Raw genomic sequence first — 26852 nt, forward strand, 5'->3', positions numbered from 1 at the left:
ATCGTATTCGCTACGCTTTTCTAGCGTGCATTTCTTACTATTCAACTTCCTCCGACGTTCTGCACATGCTCAGTAGCGCGCGGAAAGTATCGCTAATCGTAGGCTCGAGCGACGCGAGAGGCAGCAGAAAGGCAGGAACGGCTGCACGAGGCGCTGCGTGCTGTTTGGAGGGGTGAGAATGCTTTTACGCTATTTTTAAACGCTGTTTTCTCGATATGTGCACATTCCATTGCAGCGCGCGCGGGTTGTCTGTGTTCTAAATCTGTGAGCGCGAGCGGTCTCGCGGTAAATTTGAATTTTAACGAACGTTCGAAATGAGCGTTAACGTAAATAACGAAAAAAACCCGATCGGCTGTTTGGCTGTTTTTCCCAGCGGCGGCGGCAGCGTGGAGCGACCACAGCCGGTTTACAGGCGAGCTTGCCCATTTACAGCGCCCCGCTTATAACAGAACACGACTGAACCTCTAGAGGGAGCCCGCGAGTGAGTCCTCAATGAATAAGGGTGAATGAAGCTAAACGGCTAAAACGCAAATAAAAATAGTAATTAACTCTTTCACCAGGAAATTCCTTTAATTTTGAAAAGTGAATTCAAGTATTTAGATAGTAAAGCAAAGATAATATACCGGTATATTTCCAGTTTTCTGCAGTAGACGATTTTGAACGTTAAATTCGCTAGCATTACTGCTAGCCTACTGTGTGCTTACTGTTTGTTTTGTTTACACTGTTCTCACTTCCCATTTTGGATTATGGTTAGGGCATACGCAGTTCATTCGTGCTTTTACATTACATTCACACCCTGTCCTGTGATGTTATGTGTGAGGGGCTTTATGAAGTAAAGGACTGGGTGCTCTAAGGAATTGGTGACACACATAAGTCACCAAACATTCACAAACAATTAAGTTTCCCAATAGGACAACACATTTTATTTCGATTAAGGCATTATACAGATATCACATAAAATAAATAACAGTAAACACAGAGTAGCTTTGATTGTACTGCCAGCATTCATTGTGGCATTGTTTTGGTAAGCGTCTGCAATGTCACAAGATTTATTTCAATTCAGTGATGCATACATTTTTCACCAAGATCTTGCAGCATTGATGATGATAGAGTCTGACCACAGCACAAAGCCTTCTCAGCTGACCTCATTCTTTCAACACATACTGTTGCTGAACCTAGACCTGACCAACTGCAGCAACTCCAGATCATTTGCTTAGTTAACCCTTTCAGACCTGAATTATCTCCAGTGATGGGGAAAAAATGTAATGTTTTTTGTCTGTAATGTACCAAAAAGAAGTAATAGTAATATTCTACTATAAAATCTATAGAGCAAATGAATCTTAGTAATTAAAATGTTTAATAGTTTTTTTATTTTCATTGAATTTAAAGCTTATGTTTAATATTTTATATTTCAAATAGACCTTTATTTCATAAATCATCCCTAAACAGTAAAAATAAGAATTAGAAAGTGTCCTAAACCCAATTAAATTAGTAAAAATTAGCTGTTACTTTGCCTCATTGGTTCCAGTAATACTGATTTTCCAGTGCAGTTGGCGGGGCCAGTTTACAGTTTCATTGGTTTATAATCTTGCTCGTTGTTTTTAAACTTTATTGAGATTATTAACAATTAACAAAAAACACAGTTGCAAGCATACAGGATAAGCTTGCAATATTATTTAAATAATATATAGACATTGTTGTTTAAACTACGGACAACATTTCTTCCAAATTCCAAATAAATATATTGTCATTGCAGAAAAGGAAAAATGACTTAAATAACAAAAAAGCAGAGCTATCAGACCTCAAATAATTTAAAGAAAACAAGTTCACATTCATCACCAGTCTTACACATTGCTTTTGGATAACTTTATGCCACTTCCTGTGCAAAAAAATCAAGCAGTTCAGTTTGGTTTTATGGCTTGTGATCATCCATCTTCCTCCTGATTATATATATATATATGGTCTCTTATTTTTTACAGATCTGTGTTTTTGATTTAACCTAACTAAGCATTGTTTTACCACTTTTTCACTTGATATAAAAACATTTTCAGTCGTCATTTTATATCTCGTTTTCCAAGTGTGATTGACAGTCATACTAATACATATTATACTTGTTCATTTGCTGGATCTTGGTCTGTTCTGATGGACAACAGCTCTCAAATAGTGTTACGTGCAACAAAACATTAAACGACAAAAAAGAAAATACATGATGCCCGTTTTAATAGATGCAGGATCTGAAAGGGTTAAATCCAGATGGAGATTTTTTTTTATTGGGTGAGGCAGTGTTTAATGAGAATACTGAATTAACTAACCCATTGATTTTGGACTGACTCGAGAGCGCCCCCTGGCGGTGTAACAGACCCGCAGGAGGTGTGAGTGGGTATTCTCCTCTATAGAGATTCTCTGCTGCTGATTCAAAGCGAGAAAGGGGGGGCACGGCGGGGGCTATGGCGTCAGATATGGGCCAAAAGCATTTTCCAGCAGGACCGTCCCTGATCCCTGATCTCTGATCGTACTTTATTACCTGATATTTGAAGTCCGTTTGTCTGTCTGCTCAGCACTTTTATACACGCACATTCCCTGATCCCCGCTCCAGCTCCTAAACTCGCTAATCAGGATTAAGTTTGAGGCGTCTTTTTCTTGCCTAACTTTCTTTTCAACCCGTTTTAAAGAAAGATAAGACCTGGCCTGAACTTTTACTCAGACTTCACAGTTTTATAAATCCTTACAATCCAGCGAACTACAGCTACAGACACAACATCTAATCTAACTAAATGACTGTCAGGCTTTACTTCTGTCCTGTTTTTGGGCGCTCGACCAACAACAGCGCATTTCAGCCTGCTTCTCCTAAGAAAATGGATAATCCAGATCCAGAGAATTAAACTCCACCCCGGGATTGTGTTCAGACTGCCTGCTGTTCCCTAGATTACTGCTACCATATCAAAACGTGGGAGAATAGTTTGCATTTATTGGTATAAAAAAATAAAAATAATTAATAATAAAATAGCAGGTATTCTGGATATTTCCTAAGCTGAAAGTAGGAGTAATGAGAGAATGTTTGGATAGCCTAAATCACTTTTATTTTTTAATTTTTTATTTTTTAGAATTTTTAATATAGTTTTATTTTATAAAACCTTGTACACTTTCATACCACAATTATCATATATATATTTTTTATTATTTTTTGTATTATTTATTTTTGCTGGCAAACTATAATATGTACAGTGTTGCAACAATTAATCAATAAAATCAGTTATAAAAACTACAAATTTAAGTGTCAATATCGTATCATACGCAATAATATCACCAAAAAAATACTGTATAAAAAGTTGATATTGCACATTTATTTTTTTTATTTACTAAAGTTAATTCTCTTTCTAATGAATGTATGAAGCTTATTTTCATACTAAGTAAACTTGCAGTAGTTGCAGTAGTATATTTTTGAAAAAAATCTATATTTTGTAATATCGCCAAGAATATAGTTTTCACAGAAATTCCCTACAATATATGTAATATCGGCATTGACTCAGAATGACCAAATCGGTGCATCCTTAGTTCCATTAGTTCACTACCAAATAAATAATCACTACTTGCAACCCTAACAGACATGTAAGTTAAAAAAAGGGGGAAAAAACATTTTGCATTATAATAAATCTTCAACAATGTTGGATGTTAAATATTGGACAAGAATAAATATTTCAAAGACTCAATAAATTTGATTTGGAGAGAGACTATTTTTTATGGGGAAAAAAAAAATTCAAAAATAAAATTTAGCATATGAATCCAACACATAATTGTGTTTATAAATACAGTTATAAAAAAAGTTGCATTTTATAATACAGTATCTTACACTATAGCTGTATCTTACACTACTACTTGTTTTCAGCTTCAGTTTTTTAAAAGATGTTAAAATTTGCCAGTTTTTTTAACAGTTTGACATTTGCAATTCATTTGCAGTTCATTCGTTTGCTAGTTAGTAGTAGTTAGTATCCTTAGAAAGCAAATAAGAGGTCAAAAGTTGCCGTTAGAATGACATGATAATCTTTTTGTGATGATCAAACTTTTCAGACTTACATTTTCTCCCTTTAAAAGCAGCTGAGAACATTTGAGTTTGTATTTGTGGTGGTCCCAAAATATATACTGTCAGTACAGTACAGAACAGGATACAGAACAGACTGTAGCAACAGGACTCTTTACTAACGGAATGAGAAATGCCTTGGCCATATGGTCTACACTGATCTGATCTTATTGGGGACAATCAAATATGTAGAGACATTTGAATAATTTTAAACATTAGGTCTACTGTGGGGGGAAAAAAAACATTAAGAATGTATAACACTTGCATAAATATACAAGTTTTCACTATTTGTTTCTAAAAGATTTGGTTTTATGGCTTATTAGCTTTAATAATTAGATTACTGAACCCTATCTGCTATAGATAGATCTAATATATGTCATATACAATATATGTCTTATTATAGTTTAGCCTTTTTTGTGCAGTGATGTATCTGGTTAATGCTTAAACATCAGTTTAAAATATCCTTTCCAGTCAAGCAAACTTTTCATAATTATGCTCATTGGATGATGCAGAAAGTTTGCAGTCCTCTTATTAATTGTCTGATTAGGCTAGTTTTTATTAGGCTAATTGCATAATTATGTTTAGGTGGATTTGTTTTATACTAATGTATCTGTAGTGTTATTTCTCTCCTCTCTGTCGTTATAATTCTTATTATTTATAGCAAACCTTTGAGCCTGGTGGTTTTGCCACAGCTGGCTTCCTCGTGTCTAATGCATTGCCATAGTAATGGCTGCATTGCAGATATCGAGTCGGAGGCCGTTTTTATTGGCCTGCTTCTTCGCTCTGCTCGGCTCGCCGGAATACCATCGCCATGGCAACCGCTCGTGGATTTTTTTTTCCTCCTCCCTCTAAAAATTCTCCATCACGTTCCAGTCGAGCGTACTGGGCTAGCTTCAGGCCCCAGACTGTTACAGGGGACTTCTTTACATGAGGAAAATTTTTATTGTCTATTTCTTCCTAGCTTAAATGGCTTACTTAGTAATAGCTAGTAATTGTAATTGATTTGAAATAGAATTGGCTTCTGCTGTTCAGACAAGATTAATTATGCTTAATCAGATCAGTTTCACATTTTTTCAACATTTTAGCTGAGTGATTGGCTAAGTGGATTACTTTTGTCTATTTGATTATTCAGATTCTCCTCAACTGTCAATAAAATCAATGCTTTGTAGTAAATGGCTGTAACCCAATCTAGGGTTGCACAGTATATTGTTTAGCATCGCTATCACAGTGTGCAATAATCAGATCGCAGGACATGCAATGCAATATACAGCAAATTACATCATACACATTATGCCACAACTTGCTTAATACAAATCAATATGCAAAATGACTTATCATACAATGTATGTACAGTACCTCAGTTATATAGTGTTGACCCTCATATTGCCTGTTATGTTTCCTTGTGTGTTTATTTACATAAAGATTTTTGTTACTAACATTCAGCCAGTCGTATGAAAATAATTCGCTAATCCGCTTAACCGACCACTCTCACTTTAAAAAGTTTGTCGGTCTTTAATAAGTGATATAACAGTGAGGTTCTATTAGTGTGTTGCACCATGCTGAAGGTATTCTGCAGTCAGATGTATTTTACCGTATTTTCATTTGCTTTACCTTATAATGGTGCACTAATATGGGCTGATTTTTCATCTTCTAAAGTAGCTGGCTAACATTACATGTTAGCAATTTTTTTGTATTGAACATTTAATAATCCCCCAAATACAAGGTATTTATTCAGGCTCGTAAAGTCTGCAGTTCTGTAAGCACAAGTTTATTTGACTTCAGCAGCTTAAATTTACTTGTCAGAACAATTGGACTGTGTTGTTTTGGTGCTTCAGCTGAAATGGAAAAAAGTCTGTGGTTTTTAATGCCTAGTTTCAATAGTGTAAACACTTGTGCCGATAATAAGATAATATCCATAATATCCCGTTAACATTACGAGGCTGAATGCAGCAAAAATAGGCTAACTATATTTCCAGCTAGTTGTAGTCAGGTCGTTTGGATCAGTGATGCAAACATATGACAATTACTGTATTTTTTGCACTATATGGTGCACTTAAAATCCTTTCGACAGTGTGCCTTTTAATCTGCTGCGCCTTATGTATGAATTTTACCAGTCAGGTATTAAGTAGCAGTAAATCCACTGAAGTACAGTGTTTTAAAGGAGTTTTAATGAAGTTTCTCCAGCGCCGAGGAGCAGTATTAGCATTAGCTGCTAAGCGCAGCGCTAGCTCTTTCGCTAGCTCTGTGTTTACCACGTTAAAACAAGCCAGCTGGGACAAACGGTTGGCTAATATCGCCCTGGCTTACCAGAACTCTTAGGGTTCCTCAGCGCTATTGAGCGGCATTCACTAAGTTTACTAACTTACTGTAAATAAATGGAAGAGAAATCTGTGTAGATTAACATCCAGCGCTCGTTTGACTTGAAGAAAAAAAATATAGATATTTGTTTCAAGAATTACAGATTTCTTTACTTAGGCACCTTATAATCATTATATATAAAAACAGACCAGAAAATAGATAAGTTAGTTCAGATAATTTCAGAAGATAATTTATATTATTTAATTCAGGCTGAAGTAGCTACTGCTGTGGACATTGATTATAAAGTAGCTAGATATGCTAACCCAGCATTCATATAGTCTATTGAACTTTATTTACAGCTATTTACTCTAGCATTGCTACCCAGCTAGCTAATTTTATTTCTTTGTATTAATCTTCTCTTAATATTTACTGTATTGAGTTATCATACAAAATGACTGCAATTATTTTTGCTGACCTCAATATTGCATATTATATTTTTCTTAGCAAGAAGAGCCTAGTAATGGTAATGAGCCGGTATGTTGACTTTGTCTTTAAACATAATTATTTTGTTTTAGGTGTTTTTATATTTTAAAAAATTTATTCCAATTTCAATACAATGTCTAAATATTCATATTCCCATAATTAGCAAGTCAGCGTTGTCTTAGGGGGTTTAATTACATTATTGATTTGCTATTATATTAGAATTATATCTGTGGCTACAGTGTTTTATAATAACAATATAATTTATCACAATTATTTCTAGGAAAATATATTGTCCACACAAAAACAATGGTATGCCATTTATAAAGCAAGTTCTCAGAGTTTGTATTATCAAAGTGTAATTGTTATAGTTTTAAGGAGACCACTAATCTTTTTAAACCCGCTTTTTGACTTTTCCCAGCTGCCTGAAATGAGACCATCCTCTGCGTTTCTCATGGACTGAGCTCTGCAGTGGGTGAAAGGATGTGAATCTCTCCCTTGTTCACTGTTCCTGGGATGTGTCCAGCTCCACGGGCGTGTGAGGGAGACGCTGATGGATGAAATGATGGAGGAGTCGAGGGAACAGTCGGGGGGGAGTGGAGAGGAGGAGGAGACTGAGCCGGGTTTGTTGACTGAAATAGTCCAGGTCGGCGTGGACGCTGAATCAGGTGGAGATGGGGAGATAGCACCTGCTGATTGGCTGGAACCACTGGATGAGGAATGTGGCGAGGCTGGGAAAGAAGGTGTGCAGAATGGCAGCAGCGAGCAACAAGGCGGCAGAAGGAAAAGAGGAGGATGGTATGTAGTTTTTTTATTGGTTTAAAATCAAGAAAATATTTGATGCAGTGTGTTTTATTATTTACATTATCAATACAGGGAATTCTGGATATATGTTTTGTTAAAAAATGCAATTTTCAGTGCTATACACATACTTACCGCACGTCCTGGAAAATCTCCAAAACATAAAAAATTGTGTCTGGTGGTGCAAATTCTAAACTTGCAAAAAGATTGGTGTCAGACCGTGGTTTTATTTCATTAGGTGTTGTGTTTAAACACCGCCCACTCTATATCGTTGTTGTATTCTGTCGTTAGATCCCACTATTTTAAATGCATTAAAAAATTATTTTATAGATATAATTGTTTTGTTATGCTATGAGAAGTTTCCACAAATTAGTTTTAAACAATTGTAATACCCTGCTTACAATATTGTAATATATCATGATATATTGAATCCTAAGCCGTGCATTATGATTAGGGCCACATTGATTAGTTGACATAATTGACAGTATTGATTATAAAAATTGGACTAAGTGGACTAATCATTCATCTTTAACAGAACTGCAATACACCGTATAACCACACTACAAGTGGTGGGCACAGAAATGCAATAGGGAGGCTTAAAGACTGCTCACTTCACATTCAGCCTGGTCACCAAAAGTGACAGACACAATAGAATAGATTGCATATTTTCTCACCAAATATCAGAACATTTTACATTTAAACATCTTCTGTCTGCTGTTTCTTTTTTTTATCTTTAAATGGCAAAGAAAGCTAAGAACAGAAGTTGTACTCACAGGAAACAGAAATAATCATTAGTTACAGCCCAATATTACAATATATTGCAATGTATTAAAATATAACCCCTGTATCATAATGTGTATAATATAGGTTATTGCCAATACAAAGCCCTACTGAAGTTGCAGGACTACTAAAACCAGCTCAACATCTAAGAGTTTTGCTTGTCTCACCCAGGCGGAAAAGAAAAGGAGGAAGGCGGAAGGTCCTTTTGACTGATGATTGGATAGACTGTTCTGAACTGGGCAAAGGCTGGAAGAAAAAAATCATTCATCTGCGCAGCACTTCTGACATACCCAAACAAACCATGAACTACATGAGGTAGAGGAAAGCTGAGTAAATCATTTAGGAAAAGATAAACTGAAGACGTTAAATTCTCACACTCTTCCTCTTTCTCTCTCTCTCATGCTTCTGCAGTCCAAACGGCTTCCGCATCAGGAGTAAAATAAACCTTAAGAAACGCGTGAAGGTCGACGTGACTAACTTTGACTTCCATAAAGGAATATTTGTGGATGATCTTGTCAAACCAAAGGTAACGGCTGCAAAATTAATCACAGTGTTGCTGTGATTAATTTGAGTTTTTTTTTATATAGATTGACCCACAATCTTTTTGCGTTTTTAATTGTAGTTTTAAAACTGCCTTTTTTTAAAGCCTGTGATTGGCCAAATATATCACTCAAAATGTTAATTTTAGTGCATTACAAATATTTTTTTTACCGGTTGTAATAATACACAGTCAACACTTTTAGAATTAGTGATGAGTGAAACATATATCACCTGAAATCTCTCTGAAATCTTTGTTTTGGAGGCGCCCTGTTTCTTAGTAAATTCCCTAGTTAAAGATGCTCCTACAGCTCAGAAAGGACTTGTTAATGAGCTGAGTGTAGTAATGAGTAATGAGTAGCTGAATCAGGCGTGTTGAAGCAGGGAAAGTGTTAAAATGTGCTGGGCAGGGTGCCTTCACAACAAGGGGTCAGAAACACTAATTTTTACAACATTCAAGCAGGGCAGATGTTAGAATAACCCTTTTTAAACACCACATAATACACATATTCTGAACTGTTGGGACTGAAGTGAATAGAAGTCATACTGACATATTTATATTCAGATATTTTAAAATACATTGAGAAAGAATTTAGTCTGTAAATAGTATATTATATAAAATATACTATTTATCCAGTGTTTCAGCTAATCCTGTATTTGTTTAGTCTAGTCTATTCTAGAATGCATGCAAACTGTTAAGTAAGTTTTACTGAAACAGACAAATATTGAGTTTTAGTCAAACCAATTTCTGTTTTAGAAATTACTGTCACATTATGATCATGTGATTTAATTTGTTATTACAACAGTTATGTTACTTTTCTCATATAAGCATGACTTACAGAAAAGTTTGCAACAGTTTTAGATACATGTATGAAAATCAGAACTACCGAGCTGCTTATCTTGCCAGGAGATAGGAGTTTTATTCATTTAGTAAAACCGTAATATTAATAATAAGGAACAAATAAATAACAGAACTTCCTTCTGTTTCTATATGTTCCTCAGCGACAGCGGTCCAGATCCTTACATTCGTCGTTTTCTTTCTCCACTGATGCCCTCCAAACCCAAGACAGTATCACCGAGACCCCTCAGAAACCACGCCTCACCCGCAAATCTCTTGCAGCAAGTGCAGCCGCACCTTTACCATTAAATGAGCTTTCTAGCAGCCCATTAAAGCTAAGCCATGTATCCCCTACCACACAGCAAGCACCACAACCCAGCCTTTCACCCTCTCTACGACTGGGTGACTTCTCAACCCAAATAGAGAACGATTTTATCACTCCTGAAAAAAACAAAACTGCATTACTGTCCCGTTCCTGGCTCCAGTCCCCCCTGGCCCCTGTCAGCCCAGCTGAAACTCCATCTGAGAAAGACCCGCCCACATTCCTGAGTGCACTTAAAAGCTCCCCAGACATCCATCGGCCATCGGACGCCAGTGCAGCGATCAATGGAGAGAAGCAGGAGAATGGTTTCTCTTACAAGTGAGTAAAACTTGCAGCAGTTTACCGCAGTTTAATAACAGTAATTTAAGCACTAAATTTAAAGCAGGTGCATAAATAGAAAAATTAAATCCACAAAGAGCATTGAAGCATTGAAAAATTGGCAGACCAGTTAGAGCACCCTATTTTTACATATTTAAACATGGGACCATTTATTCTCCATTTGAACATTTTCAAGATATGGCTGTAAAATAACTAAACCAAATTATTTTGTTTAAATAATAAAAAAAAATGTAGTTTTATATAATATAGAGCGCCTATCTCTCCCACACTCAGCTCTACCTGTGATCTGCAGCCTCTGGACTACATTGCCCAGGATGCACCATACAGTGACATTACACCCAATCACAATCTCAATCACATGACTTAGCACATTAAACTTCCAGGAAGCAGGTCACCTGAGTACTAGCCACATAGTTTAGCTATAAAATGGCTAATTTGCTCTTAGTATTTGCTTAGTATGTATTTAATATGTGTTTACCTCTCAATATTTTACAAAATAAAGATTGAATCTCCATATGTTTAAAGAAAAGACAATTAAATTAATTTTTTTGTTTTGTTTTCTTGCAGGATCTGTGTAAGCTGCGGATCTCAGTACCTTAATTCAGATTGTAAAGATGACGGCTTGTGTATCCTGTGCTCAGGTGTGTAAACCTTATTCTGCTTCAGCTTTTATAATAAGCCCATACCTCGAATGTTGTATAAAATAATGTCTGTAATTTTTTTTGCTCTCCCCAGTAAAGCCAAGGCAGCGGCCTCCTCCTCACATTATCTTTAAAAAGGTATCTATGTATTTTATTTATTTATTTATTTTATTTTTATTTTTTTGCATACTGCTGGTCATTTTTTAGGGTGTTCGATTCCATGTTCGAAATCCATTTTTATTCTCCAGTTCTGTGATTCTGTCCATATTCTCTGCATTGCGGAAATCATAGGGAATTAAAGCTCATGATTTGGATAAGGTTTTTAATTGTAAGGGAATAGAAAAAAGAAAAAAATGTGGGACAAATATGAGACTTTTATCTTTAATTTTAAAAGGGCTTTGTTTTTTATTCTTTTGTATTGGCAATTTTAATTTTTAATTAAATTTTTTTTTTGTTTGTTTTAAAACGATCTGTTCGTTTATATTAATTATTTTATTTAGACATGATCTGGATTCTATTTTCTGTATTTTTATCCCTTATTTTATTTATTTATTTAAAAAAAACAACAATGTTGCAATGTTTTTGCTGAGCATGTTACTGTATTTTTGTCCTGAAATGCCAATGCATGCATTCACCGAAGATTTTTTCACTTATTCATACAAATAGTATACAAATAGGCCATTTCACTCAGAACACTGAACCAAGAAAACCCTCACATGAGTGAAAACAAGCTGAAATATTTCACTTTGCCAGCTGGAATATGGACTACCCTGTTTTTTTTTCAGGGTTTCTTCTTTTCACACATGAGCCCTCCCAGTAATTTATTGGCAACTGTACCAGGTCTGGTTCAGATAATCAGGATTTTGAATCTGGCTTATATCCATACTGCTCCGATCTCTTTTAAATACTAGTAAATCCCCAGGTACAAGAGTACATTTGAAAAGGGGCTTATTTCTGTGATTAAGAGGGTTATTGAACATGTGCTTTGTTTTTCATAATTTGACTAAGGGACATAATTGCTTTCCATAATGATTCTCAGTTTTTATGCGCTTATATGATCCTCTGGGAAATTTGTTTAATTAACCTGCTTTGTTCTACATATTTATACATATAATTTTATTATATACAATAACTCTGCACTTTATTAACACCACTTCTTCTTCCTTTTTTTTTTTTTAGCTCAAATGAACATATATAACACTTTGTAGTTCTATGATTATAGACTGTAGTCCTGTATTTGTTTCTCTGCATACTTTATTATGTTTTTTCCCTGTTTTTACATGGTCAGGACCCCATAGTATAGACCACCACAGAGCAGCGATTATTATTTGGGTGGTGGGTCATTATTCTGTTGTGTGTAGATGTGGGTCAGGTACAGCAGTGCTGCTGGAGTTTTTAAACACCATAGTGTGAGAATAGTTTACCAACAACGTCCTGTGGCCAGCGTTCTGTGGCCAGCGTTCTGTGGCCAGCGTTCTGTGGCCAGCGTTCTGTGGCCAGCGTTCTGTGGCCAGTGTCCCATCCATCCATCCACCCATCCATCCATCCATCCATCCATCCATATGTTTAAATATGTATTTAAGTTTGGATTCTAACCAGGTTAATATGATATGTTTTTTCTCGAGGTGGGACAAGATAAGTGGATAGTTGGGAAAAGAAAATCTGAAGGCTTCATGGTGAGTATCTTCCAGGGGGTCTTGTGTCATGTGTTTTATAATATGATGTTACAAAAGTAAAGAAATATAAAATAAATTTGTGCTGATGTTTTTTTTTCTCCAGAAAAAGAAGATTACTAAGCTAGGGAAGAAAAGTAAATCTGTGAGTATTGAAACGAATACATTCTTTATTTATAGACTTTAATTATAAATAGTTGATGCTTATGAATGTAAAATCGCTGCACAACTGAGGTAAATGCTCAGTTGTGTTTTTATATTAATATTTTATCATTTTAGCTGATTCTCTTATCCGGAGCAATGTAAAATTTAATGATGTTAAACAGGGAGACAACTGCAGGGTTAGGAGTGTCTCAGGTGGAAAGTGTGTAGGCGTGAACGCAAGCCTTTGTGGACCAATCACATCTGCTGCAGTCTGAGTTGCCCGGTGCTCAATTACATTCCTGGGGCATCAGTTGTTACTTGTGTTGTAATAGAGCTTTAACAGTGGTGAGAAGCTGTTTAAGGCAGCCTGTGGAGATATTAACATAGTGTGTGTGTGTATGTGTGTGTTTGTTTGTGTGTGTGTGTGTGTGTGAGTTGCAGAGATCAGTGCAATTGTTGGCCAGAAAGGAAAAGAAAAAAGAAAATCCGGAAATCAAAACGGTGAGATTTTAATGTCTGGTATTGTTTAAGACCTGAGAAATAACTGTATTAATTGGTACAAAAGTACAAAATCGGGTGCTTGAGAAATAAGTACAGCATTTTTTGTCTTGCTCTCTTTTATCTAAACATTGTCACAGAATTATTTTCTCACAATTATTATTTTTAATCTTTAGCAGTATTTTTTATTTTGGTGTCTTTGGCAACCCTTCAGGTTCCATCTGTTAGTTTCTGGATGACCCAAGAAACAAAAGTGATTTGGCTAAAGCAATTGGCATATATTTTGCATCACAGAATCTCTCAATTTTGGCAAATATAACAGCTGTTGATATCTTTTTTAATGAATAATCTTATATTGCTCTTTTTCGTATACATTCTTTTGTTGATTTGTTAGCTTTTTCTTGTTTGTGTTTTCACTTTTTAAGATAAATCTTAAAAATGTATTCTTTGTATTATATCTGAATGAGAATTCACAATCACATGTCTAAATAGGAATTTAATTTGCTTTTATGTTTTTTTTGTGGAGCAGCTGGACAGTGAGGAGGATGATTATGTGCTTGATGATGGTGTTGATGATGACGACGACCCAGAAGTAAGTTCTGGATTTGTGCCTTATTAAATAAATAAAAATATTTTAGTGAAAGTAATAGGATTTTTTTTTTGTGAAAATAGTGAAGCTATTGTATAAACCATGAACTAGAGCATTTAGCTAATGCTTTTTGTTTAAGTTTAGGTCAAATGTGTACAATTTTATATATTTAAATAATCATTAAAAGTCTCTTAAAGGCAGAATTAACTGAATATGTCTCACTCTGCTCCTGCTTGTAAACAGTTTGGGCCAAAGAAAAGGAAACGGCGGATGTGTGGCCAGTGTAACGCCTGCCTGCGGAACCAGGACTGCGGCAAATGTGATTTCTGCAAGGACAAACCCAAATTTGGCGGCCATAACAAGAAAAGACAGAAGTGCCGCCTTCGCCAGTGCAAGTTTCGATCTCGCCTGAAGGTATTTATTGCAGGTTTTAAAATGCTGATCTAATAATTGCAGTCATGACCAAACATAATTTATTTATTTTACTTGCATCACTTAACTCTAGTGTAAATTTATTAAGCCACTATATTGTACTCTAATGTATATCAGTCCCTACTTACACTTCCCTATTAATAACTACTTAAAAATTAAGTGTTTTTGAAAATAGATAAATAAATAGATAGATTCATTTATTTTTACATAAGTTAAGTCATTGTACCAAATGGTCTTATTTAATATTCACATTTTCTGAGACACTGATTTTTTTTTTTATTAGCTGTAAGCCATAATCATCAACAATAAAAGAAATAGACGCATTAAAATAGATCACTCTGTGTGTTATTCATCTATATACACATTTAGAACTGAATTACTGAAATAAAGTAGCTTTTCAGTAAAATAAATATATATATATATATATATTTTTTTTTTTTTTGAGATGCACTCATATACAGAAATCACTACTATGAATGAATATATAATAATATATAACAAATATATAGTCTGTCCAGAAACATAAAGACAATTTAAAATATATTATTGTACTGTTTTGTAAATATAGAAAGAAAATATGTGTTTAAACAGGGACATGCCCAAAAATTACATATGTATTTGTTTATAGTTTTAAGACTTAATTTATGAGCTCTTTATTATTTTGTGTCTTGCTGTCCCTTTGCTGCAGTTACACTCTGAACTTCATTACCGTGGGATTATAAACAGATGATCTTATCTCTCTAAATATGCAAACACAAGGAAAACTAACATAAAACATAAAACCAAAGATAAACAAAAAGTAGCACTTATGAGAGACTTAAAGTAGCTGAATGTGTTCATTAAGAGAAACATTTGGACATATGATGTAGTTTTCCCTCAGCTGTTTCTTTCTGCTGCAGACGTGGAAAATCAGACAAGACCAGAGCACTGGATTGGTCGACGAGGCCGAAGATGATCAGGAGGACGAGCTGGAGGATGAAAAGCACAGCAGATCTCAGAGGAAGCGGGATCACCAGTGGAAGGATGTGTTTACAGACAGTGAAGCTGAAGATAATGAGGATGAAGAGCACCACCCTGGCAAAAAAGGGCGAGAGGGCAGGAGACGAAAAGGGAAGTACAGCTATAAACTAGAGGAAGAAGATGAGGAGGATGATCGGACGGGGGGAGCAGATGTCAAGAAGGATGGATTGAACTCTCTGGAAGAGGTGAAGAATTTAGAGTAGTTTATTTTCTGTTGTAAGAAATAAAATATATAACATTGAGATTTAAAATGCAATAGTATTCCTAACACAGTATTTAGTAGCAATTTAAAATGCAGTCTATATGTTAGTCTTAAAATAGTCTTTAAATATTCTGCTGTTACATTCATCTTTGAGGAACACCAATAATGTGTAATCGGGTCCAAAAGTAGATTAATTCTTTTCCTCTCTAAATACATCTAAATTAATTTTTAGATGAATTAATCAGTAGCTGTTGTTAACTCTAATCATGACTTGATCTTTCTTTTCAGACCCAGTTTGTGGTTGGTGATGATGGGGATATTGTATTTTACGAGGAAATCAACGCAAACAGACACACACCCGGTGCTCAGGTAAGACATAAGACTTTCTCTGTCAAAAGTTATCTATCGAAGAAATTGTATAAACTTACAATTTTCTTACTTAAAATGAACAATAAACATTATTTAGATTTTTTTTCTGGTTTATTTATTTATTTTTCATTTTAGTATTGGTATTGAGATATTTAGGCAAGTATTGTATCGAAAGTTTTAATTCTGGTATTGTGACAACACTAATGTTTACTTTAATGGGCAAATTCAAGTTTTCAACCTGTTACTAGAGCCTGTTTTAATTGTTTTGCTTCCACTACACTGATGCATTGGCGGTATTATTTATTATTATAAGTACAAATATTAATGCTCCATTTCAGGTAGAGAGTTGCTGTGACATAGAATAGATGTTACATGTTAACACTGGGCTTATTGTTTGCTATAGAATAATATTCTGTGGTGCATATTACTGGTTTTTAAAATATTTTTTTACATTTAATTTGTTTTGGTTATTATGGCAGCACACATGCACATACGCCTTTTTCAATAAATAATTAGAATCAATAAGAAAAAAACAATTGTTAGTTGCAGCCCTATATTTGGTTCAATTGTTGTGATTGTACGGTGCTTGTAAAAAAAGTGCTACTGAACATTGTACATTGGCTTCCTAAAATCTAAAAAAGCTTCCTAATGTGGATTGAGGGATGGATGGAATATTGTATATGACATGCCAATGGGCGTGGTCATCCATGGAGCCAAATATAATCATTTTAGATTCAGAGAGACAGCAATAGATAGATAGATAAAGCTTTCCTAAAGGAAATTGCAGTGTTACAGTAGCAAAATAAATAAATTACTGTTAGTAGAGTATGAGAAGCATATACACAAAGTTTACTATACATTGGAGTATATATTGCATACATTTAAGGTTATAAGATAGTTGAGACAGTAACAGCTATAGCAGCAGAATTGCAGATAACAGTGCACAGTGCAGTAGCAGCAGCTGATTGTGTTATATTACATATAATAGTGTAAAGAAGCACATGCTATTGCTCACTTTACTGCAATCTTATAACTGCACTACTGAACTTTTTGCACTTTCTTTATATTACACTGCTGTAAATAACATGTACTTACTTGTAAATAATATCTATAACACATTACTGTTTTCATGTACATATTTCCATCCTGGATGTAAATTAAACACCAATTGAATGTTTATATTTAGTTAGTTATCTTATTGTTTATTTTCTACTTTTATCTTTATGCGGCATACTTGGCGAGGAGCAAAGAATGCATTTCATTGTACGAGGAAACTTGTTTCTTACTGTCCACATGACAGGTTGCTCTAACCTGAAGAAAGGATTATAAAGAAAATCTTGTTGAAATATGAAATCCTATCCTATCCTATTTGCCTATCAGCCAAGGACGAAAGAAGGGCAGTTGCCCAAGCACATTGGGCCATAGCGTCTGCACGTCACTGCAATAAACTCTTTGAATCTTGAATCTTGAATAAAGTTATGTGTTTTGTGTTCAGACAGTATTGAACAGTATTTTTTCCTTTGGGCTTCAGGTTTACGGCATGCTGTGAAATTCTGCTGACTGAAGTAGCCCCCTGGTGGCGGAGCAGTGAGTGCTTTATGTAATCTGTTCTATTTCTGTGTGTCTGCTTCAGAATGGCAGTATGGAGATTGTGGAGAGCAGCGACGGCCAGCCTGCACTGGTGATGTCTAGCCAGCCTTCTCAGGTTAGCACCTTTTATTTCTCAATATAATAACATCACATACTGTACTGTATGACTGTTTTTGCTATTGCAGCATTTTGAAGCATGTCTTTAACCTGCTGCCTGCCTGTCTGTCTGTCTATCTGCATCTGTGTGTGTGTGCATGGATGTGTGTGTGTGTGTGTGTGTGTGTGTGTGTGTGTGTGTGTGTATGGGTGTTTTTTAGGACTGGGTCTGCACTGTAGCAGGCTTGCCTGAGGGATCTCAGGTGCTGGGCTCTGTTAACCTGAGCAGCAATGGCCCTGTGCAGCTGAGCGACGTCTGCCCTTCTTCCTCTGCACCAATCTCAAACATCCTTACCAGTAACCCGCACCTCAGTGAGATTATAAACACCAACTGGATCAATCTTAACTGGGCAGAAACAGCCATGCCACAGGTCATCCAACAACCAGAGCCCACGCCAGAACCTGCAAAAACCCCACCTTTGGTGAGTTCAACATGCTGATAGTGTATGTATTAGATATAATGCTGACGTTGTATTATGATATACATTGCAGTCATACTTGCAGGGGTCACTTTTGACCCAATTAACGCACATTTTAATGCATCTGTACCAGTTGTCCCCGTGTAATTTAAATTTAATTTGATGTATAATATTATGCAGCAATTTTACCATATTTAAAATATTAGCTTCAGAATTATGTTGATGCTGCACTGACTTTAATAAGGATGAAAACTGCATTTGAGGCTCTCTGAAATGTATTTTATGTTATTATATTTTTGGCAAATTCTGTTTATTTTTTCTGTTTTTATCCTTTTTTTATCACATTTCTGATGTTTTTTTTAGGTTTTCAATCTAGGCCAATAATTTAATAATTTAATATATATTAATAATATGCAGCAATTTTACAATATTAGCTTCAGAAGTATGTTCATGCTCCACTGACTTTAATAAGATTAAGAACTGTATTTGAGGGCCCTCTGAAATCTATTTAATATTATTTTTTTTGTCAAATTCTGTTTAATTTTGTTCTCTGTTTTTATCATTTTTTTAATCAGATTTTTGATTTTTTTAGGGTTTTACTTGAAATTAATAAAAAAAATATCTTATTACATACTCTGTGATTTATTCATCTAAATTCAACTCTCTCTTAAGCAAAGCATGTCTTTCCAGGCACTGCAAATCTCCATCAAGGCCAATAATTTAATCATTTGATATTTAATATAATGCAATTTTACCATATTAACAATATTCGCTTTAGAATTATGTTGATGCTCCACTGACTTTAGTAAGGATAAGAACTGCATTTAAGGGGCCTTCGTAAATCTGTTTTGTTTTTTCTGTTTTCTGTTTTTATCTGGGGTTTTTTCACCACATTTTGGATTTTTTAAGGTTTTTGATCTAAATTAATAAAAAATTTCAATCTAATTAATTACATGCTCTGTGATTTATTCATCTAAATTCAACCCTCTCTTTAGCAAAGCATGTCCTTCCTGGCATTGCAAATCTCCATCAAGGCCAATAATTTAATAATTTGATATTTAAAAATATGCAGCAATTTTACCTCATAATATTAGCTCCAGAATTATGTTGATGCTCCACTGACTTTAATAGGGGAAAGAACTGTCCTGTGAAGATACAAGTGCCCCGTAAAAGCTTTTTAATTTTTTTTTTGACAAATTCACTTTGTTTTGTTTTTTTCAGTTCTTCTGTTTTGATCTTTTTTTTTTATCACATTTTGTATTTTTAAGGTTTTCAATAGTGATGTCAGAGATACAAAAAATGCATTGCTTTGTGATTAATTCATCTAAATTTAATTGCATTCATTATCAAAGTATTTTAAACTGTTGAGGTGTTAGCCTGGATGCTAACTGATTTCTGATATTGGATTCTGGCTGTTTTTTGATCTCTTTTACTGTAAATCCTCATCGTTCCCCAGAATACCAGGATCGTTGTGTTTTTCCCGTCTTGTTTGCATTCATTCTGAGTCCTTGATCTGTCCTTCAGGTATTACAGACCCACAGTTTGTTAGACGATGACCCAGTAGAGGACCCGGGGCTGCTGGAGCTGCTGACCTCCCTGCGCCGCACCGTGCTGCCGGCTCACTGGGTGGGCGTGATGGCTAAGGGACCGCTCCTGCAGGTGTTCCAGTGTTCCAAGCTCTCGCCCATGGCTGACACTGTCCTGCAGATCGAGAAAGACTTCTACTTCCAGATCAACGTCCAGAACCAGCCGCTGCTCCTCACGCACCCGGTCTACGAGCGCCACCCACCACGCCTCCCCTCGGCCAGCCTGGTGGTGGCGCTGCTGCTGGACCTGGAGGAGATGAACGTGTGTCAGGGGTACCAGAGCTTTGAGGAGGGGCCGAATCAAACCCCACTGCTGTGCGCCCGTGCCGCGCTGTGCCAGCTGATTATCCCGCAGGACGAAGAGTGCTGTGAGAGGTGCCTGCTGCCCATCAATATCTAGAGGGTCAGCAGGCGACCTGGAAATGATGCCTCTAACCCCGGAAGCTTCCCAGAGGTGCTCAGAGCAGACTGCACCAGTCCAACTGAATTACAGAATCTTTAAAAATTCCAGTATGAGCTATGCCAAAACTCTAGGTAGCAAAACTTCTTTAAGTGTAGTGATAAATCGAAAGTTCTCCCAAGCAAGTGTTGGCTCCAGAGGGATTATGGATGATATTCATCGTGCTGTAGCCGAGCTTGCAGCTCTGCAAGTAGTTCCCCGGTGTGATACTAAATTCATCCAGGACCTTCCCAGACATTTGAGATTTTTATTATAATTTGTTTTATTTATGATTAAAAAATAAGAAGGTGCAATAGGCCTTTCATACCTGTCACTTTGTACAGTGTTGCTCTTTCAGTTCTTTAGCCTTGAGCTGCTTCCGTTCATAATATGGTGCTTTCTGCATGCCTGGTTGGCGGAACACTCTCTGTAGCAAAGCATGTCCTTCCAGGCTCTGCGAATCTCCATCAAGGCCAGTCCTGTGGCCTTCAAGGGAACAAACAGTAGTAAATTCTTGGCCACCGTCCAGCCAGCTGCCTGATCTTTTGTTATCTTTCATTTCTTTTGAGAAACTTGGAGAGGGTAAAGGGAAGTGGATGAAGTAAACTACCTCTCAGTGGTCCCCTGGACCAGCATTCAGTTTCAGCCATCTACTGGTGTCCATAACTGATCAGCGTTGCTTCTCACCATCGCTGTTTTCGTGTTAAATGTGGATTTCAGTTTCTTCTTTTTTTCCGGATTAAGTGAGTGTCTTAGGGTGCTAACACCTACAGCTACTATACAAAAAAAAATATCAAACAAATATAGTACAATTAGGACATCCCATGAAATAAAAAATAGCACACCCCATGACTTAAATATAAAGATATTTGATCTTTGAGTATTTGAACAATATTGAAAGAGATGAAAGTATATGTTTAATATACTCAGATCGAGCATAACATCATAACCACCTATTTTTCAACCCCAATTATCACTTTTTTCAATTCCACTGAGCAAATAGGAGTATATTTGTAGCTGTTACAAGTGGATCAGATGCTGCAGCAGTGCTGCTGGAGTTTTTAAACACTGTGTTTAATCACTCACTGTCCTCCACTCTATTATAGGCTCCTACCTATAGCTGCTCCACCTTGTAGATAATGTAAGTAAAGTCACTTCTAGACTCAGTTTAGAAGTGACACTTAGCCCTATCTGGACGGGATTAGTTTCTCAGGGGTCCTGGGGTAATTTTCTCTGTTAAAACGACCATGTATGTTTTTTTTATTCTTTCTCAGACATCCTCTGAGAAGATTACAGGCTAAATTATCTACTGTTTTGTCTCCTCGCATTTAATAAAATAGCTATTTGTCCACTGCTGCGCACCATAATTACACTTTGAGCGCACGTTTCCTCTGAGATCCACATAAACACAACAGTGAGTGGAAATGGAGGAGCTACTGAACGCAATGTCACATGACCGAGAAAGCCAATAAACTCACTGGTACTGTTTTTTTTTCAATTGCAGTCCAAATGCAAGAGTTTTATCACTAAGTAGAAGTGTAAAATATTTTTCACAGACGTCCCCCTGAGAAACTAATCCGATCCGGATAGGGCTTAAGGTGTTTAAAACCTCCAGCAGCACTGCTGTATCATACCAGCTCAACACAGTGTCACTACATTGCTAAGAATGACCCACCACCCAAATAAGAGCTGCTCTGTGGTGGTCATTGATCTTTGAAGAACAATGTAAAAGGAGGATAATAGAAGAATTACAGTCTTATTATATATATGTACAAATTATAGATAAAAAACAAAAAACAAACAATGGGTTTCATGGGGTTTCCTAAAGTCTTAACATGACTGTATATAGTTAATAATAATTTTTGCATCCCCACAATCTCCACGTTAGTAGCCGTGTAATACTTTAGCAATCAGCATCTTACTTATACAGGAGTTTTTTTATTTATTTGTTTGTTTGTTAGTTTTTTCGACTCAAAGCTGTGAAATATGCTTGTTTTGCCCCCCTTCCCCCAAAAAACTTAAGTAATTCTAATGGCCTTAATTATTGATACAGATCGAGTAGCATTTTATTTTTATTTTTTTCAATTTAATGTTAACTTAAATGGTATGTTGTGTTGATTTCTGCTTAAATCAACCACACTGTAATGTGACGAATAAGTGAGGTTCTCATTATTATTATATATATATATAATTACTCTGCATATAGGACAGAATTCAGATATGACCTTGTTCTCTTTGCTAAAAGAAACTGATGCACATGCACATGAGAGAATCGTAAACAGAAGCCCAACAGTTTTCCCAGTGTTCCCAGTGTTAGCTATATGCTATATGCTATCATCCCTATCAATATCAGAGTGCTAGTTAACCCTTTCAGACCCTGCGTCAATCACAATGGACATCATGTAGTTTCTTTTTTTCAATATTTTAAAATTTATTTTGCACAGAACACTAATTGAGAGCTGTTGTTGTCCATCAGAAAAGATCATAAACCAGCCAATGAAAGAGTTGCTTAGCCCCGCCCACTGCAATAATCAAAAGAAAATCACCAACTCAGAACAAATGAGGGAAAATAATACAAGCTCATATTCAATAATAAAATGTTAGGTAATTGGATTTATTATTTTAATTTATATTTAATATTAGGAGGGTAGTGTCTTATTTTCTTATATTTATTCCATCAGTAGTTCATCCTTCAGGTCTGAAAGGGTTAAAATACTCCAAAACTCCAAGTTTGTTTTTTCTCCAGCAGTGGTGCTATCAACGGAACATTAAATCCCATATGTTTTCCATATGTTTTGCTGGAAATATAGTTGGAAATGTACATTATATGGACAAATGTATTGGGATGTCTGTATGACACCTGCTCATTTGATTGACTCAATCGTCCTGTTTTTTGTTAAAGTAACTGTCTCAGTTTTAATAAGGAATGCTTTCTACCTTATTTTGGATTTGCATTGCTGTGAGGATTTAATTGCATTCAAAAACATTGATTGCAAACAAAAAGAGCATTAGAGAGAACAGGATGTTCATCTTAAATTAACAACGGGTGCAAATTAAAGTAGCTGAATCTCACTCTCATATTAGAGAGGGTTTCCACAAACATTTGGACATATAGTGTATACATTTCTGGTGACTTTGTCTGTTTTTTTTTTCTGCATTCCTCCACATGTGGACAAACTGTAATAACACTTTATTTTGCTGCTTTCACTACTGATACACTATATATTTAACACAGTAAGATAAACTATATGTCTTCAGTAAGGAGCTGCACACTCCACATTGGTTGTCCGACTCCAGTATTGATGGGTCACAGATAAGCAGACTTCAGCCTCCTGCCTCACTGAACACTCCTAATCAGCTAATTAATAAGGGATTTCATTATTATTAATGTATTATACTGTACTGTATGTATTCTGTGTGTCTGCGAAATACACATAAAACATACAGTGTACAGATTGGGCTTACATGCACCTGATCGGCTTTATAGTGATACATAAAATATGATTTATTAACTTTGATTTATTGAACATTTATTATAGGGTTACAAATGCATATCGTCGCTGTCCAATGAAAAACAAGCATTTACAAAACAGTAACTTCGCAGGAGAAAGAAAAAACTTCAACTTCAATGGAAGTCAATATAAAAAAAATCTCTCTCTCTCTCTCTCTCTCTCTCTCTCTCTCTCTCTATATATATATATATATATATATATATATATATATATATATATATATATATATATATATATATTTCAGGTCATTTTGAAGTATTTCTATTAGTCTGTTCATCAAGAAATTTTGCCACAATGTTCTTGTGTTCAATTTATGTAGTTAACCAAAAAATTGACAAAACTGAAGACGTTTCAGTGTTGCGTCCCAGCGTGCAATTTATGCATCAAATTTTGGTTTGCAAAATCAGTCTAAGAATGCATCAAAAATTTGGCAACCACAATTGTTTGGCTAAAAAAAAAAAAAAAACCTTTTAGCTTAAAATTCTCATTTGGCAACCACCAACATTTTCACTCTAGTGACCATGCAGCAAGAGTGTGGAAAATGTTCTTGAGTAAAAGTGTGTTTCTACTCTATTCATTACATTTTAAAAGTGAAAATAAATAAATTATTAAAATGTATAATTTAAGCATCTAAAATAATAAGCATATAATGATTAAAGATGAGTGGACTTGCACCAGAGGCCTTATAATCCAGTCTGTTTACTGATCAGCCATCAGCAAAACGTTATCGGGCAGTTTTATTTAAGACCTGTTCAGCTGTTTGAATGGGGAGAAAGAAAATACTATAAAATCTGATAAAACATCATAAACAGTTTGTATTGTTTAACTTGTAAAATTATTCCACAAAAAAAAGATTTTTCAGCTTGTTACGGTGCTGCGCTTGCACAGATCTCCATACCACAGGGAGATTTCTCTCCTCAACCAGCAAGCTTATTGGCTGTTAGATTTAATCAGCATAACTTGTGTTTCGAACATTCGTAATTGCATACCATGTCGAGCGTTATGAGCGCTCCCATTAACCGATGATGGGTGGTCTCCTCATTAATAATCACAATATTAAAGCAGTGTTTATACAGGGCGAGGCTGAACTCTGCTGGTCATGTGACTTTAAGAGCTGATTGTTATTATGTTATATTATATTTCTCCTGCTGTAGTATAGTTTAATATATATTTTATATAAGTACTTGAGAAAACGACAAGGATTTCCCACTCAGCACAATCTAACTGCGTCTCGGCTTTCATTCACTCACCACTGAACTGCAGATGTAAGAGCTTCATGCTGCTGTTTAAACTTGTATAAGAGCTTCATATGCTTCATTTTGGGCCAGTTGTTTTTTTTTTTTTGTATTAATGTACTTTTCTGTTTTCATGGGTCTGAAATCTTTCATGGGTCTGAAATCTTTCATGAACAAATGACAGAAGAGAATATGATCTCTGAAGTTTGATTTGTTTGATTTGTTTTTGAGGACGCAGCTGATGTATCCTTCCCATTCCTCAGTTGCCCACATTTGTTCATGCATGTATGTATGATGCATATGGATGAAAGTCAAACTGAGCACCACAAAAATAGGAGAGGGACAAAGAATTCAGAACATAGCTAGTTTAAAATCTTATTTTGAATAAGTCTAATTTATTTATGTGTAAAAAGGAAAAAGCAAACAAGTTCCGTGGCGTAATTGCAAGAAACGAGAGACTTTCTGGTGATTTCACTACAAAACCGTGTTCACCTGTTGCGCAAGTGTGACCGATAGGCCTCGACTGCAGCCTGTGCTTTGCAGCGCAGCTTTATCTAATTAATTAATCAATCCAAATTTTTGCTAATTTGTTTTTCATTATGACATTTTGTGGATCTGGTTGGTGTTCTTTACATTGTTTCAGAGTTCCATAATAAAAAAGACCAGTAGAAATGCTCCAGAAAATAGTTTTACATTGACTTTCATTGAATTATTATTTTTTTCTTTCTAAAAAATTTACATTTTGGAGATCTACATTTTTGTTTTTTGTTTTTCTTTTCTTCTAAAAGGTTATGTCACTTTTGTCTCTCTCACACTTTATTCCTGAATATTTACCTCAGTTGTACAGTACTGTATAAATACTAGTCTAACTTAAGCCAGTCACTTCTCTCTGTTATTTTAGATTTTAGAAATCCTTTCTGTTTAATAAGTTACTGTTTCTGTGAGTACAAGACAAGAACTGTTGCAGACTGTAAAATATTATGTTTAGAGATTAATTTAAATGGTCTTAAGATGATATAAAGCCTAAATGTTGTCATTGGTAACATCTCTGATTTCTGAATGTACTGTAGTCTACTGTATGTACGTTTGTGTTTAATGTCCTGCTCTACTGCCACTGCCAAAGTCTGTTTATAAAACATGGTGTAAAAAGCAATTTCTACAGAAATGTATTAAATACTTTTGTTTTCTATGAAGAAGCTTTCATTTGCATGTTTGTAAGCGGAAGGGAATGGGGTACATTGACTCACAACTGAGCTAATGCTAACCTAGCTAGTAAATACTTGTTTCATCATATTTTAATGGAATAACATTGCAAAGGGATTTATGGCCACACATATGTAAAAGAACAACCGCTAGCACAGTTGGATTATTCAGATTCACACAATTTTTTAATGCACACTTTAATCAGAAGTGAACTACAGACCTCATTTAACCAAATACGTATTTATAATATAAAAATATAAAAACATACACTACTGGTCAAAAGTTTTAGATCACACATATTTTTCCCTTAATTTTTGCCAATTAAGGTCCACAGGTCAAGTCAATAACCAGAAATAGTACAAAACCCAAAGTACAAAATGTAGCAGTCAACTGCTGGGGCCATTAAGGAAAACAAATTAGATAAAAACTGGAAAGAAGTTATTTTAGTATTAAAAAAAATATTCTCTAAAGATGGAATAATAAATTAAAGTTATGAAGTTATAGTAATAAATGGAAATAAACTAAAGTTTGGAATTAGATTTTAAAAAATATCAATTTGCAAAACCTTTTTTATCTGTATTAAAGCAGTGCTGAAACAGATGTTGTTTTTCTAGATAGATAATATATATTAATTTTTTTGCTTAAAGTGGCACTAAACCCCCTTATTTTTG

The 26852-nt window shown here is 35.3% G+C and overlaps 1 protein-coding gene across 1 annotated transcript; it reads left to right on the forward strand.

Annotated features, from left to right (window-relative positions):
• Positions 1–71: 71 nt before the first annotated feature.
• Positions 72–26174, forward strand: mbd1a (methyl-CpG binding domain protein 1a). Its single transcript, XM_007245826.3, has 17 exons — positions 72–172; positions 7278–7654; positions 8609–8752; positions 8849–8963; positions 9977–10452; positions 11041–11114; positions 11209–11252; positions 12740–12790; positions 12894–12932; positions 13373–13432; positions 13959–14021; positions 14262–14432; positions 15350–15655; positions 15961–16041; positions 17675–17746; positions 17949–18209; positions 19731–26174. The coding sequence occupies exons 2-17, from the start codon at positions 7410–7412 to the stop codon at positions 20190–20192; spliced, it is 2664 nt and encodes an 887-aa protein (XP_007245888.3). The 5' UTR covers positions 72–172; positions 7278–7409; the 3' UTR covers positions 20193–26174.
• The last annotated feature ends 678 nt before the right edge of the window (positions 26175–26852 follow it).

Source organism: Astyanax mexicanus, chromosome 12 (genome assembly GCF_023375975.1).
Source record: "Astyanax mexicanus isolate ESR-SI-001 chromosome 12, AstMex3_surface, whole genome shotgun sequence".
Classification (NCBI taxonomy): Eukaryota; Metazoa; Chordata; class Actinopteri; order Characiformes; family Acestrorhamphidae; genus Astyanax; species Astyanax mexicanus.

Coding starts and splice junctions, on each gene's coding strand:
- mbd1a (XM_007245826.3), top strand. CDS start 7,410: ATGGATGAAATGATGGAGGAGTCGAGGGAACAGTCGGGGGGGAGTGGA. Junction 8,964..9,976: donor ATGATCTTGTCAAACCAAAG/GTAACGGCTGCA, acceptor TATGTTCCTCAG/CGACAGCGGTCCAGATCCTT. Junction 17,747..17,948: donor TGTCTAGCCAGCCTTCTCAG/GTTAGCACCTTT, acceptor GGTGTTTTTTAG/GACTGGGTCTGCACTGTAGC.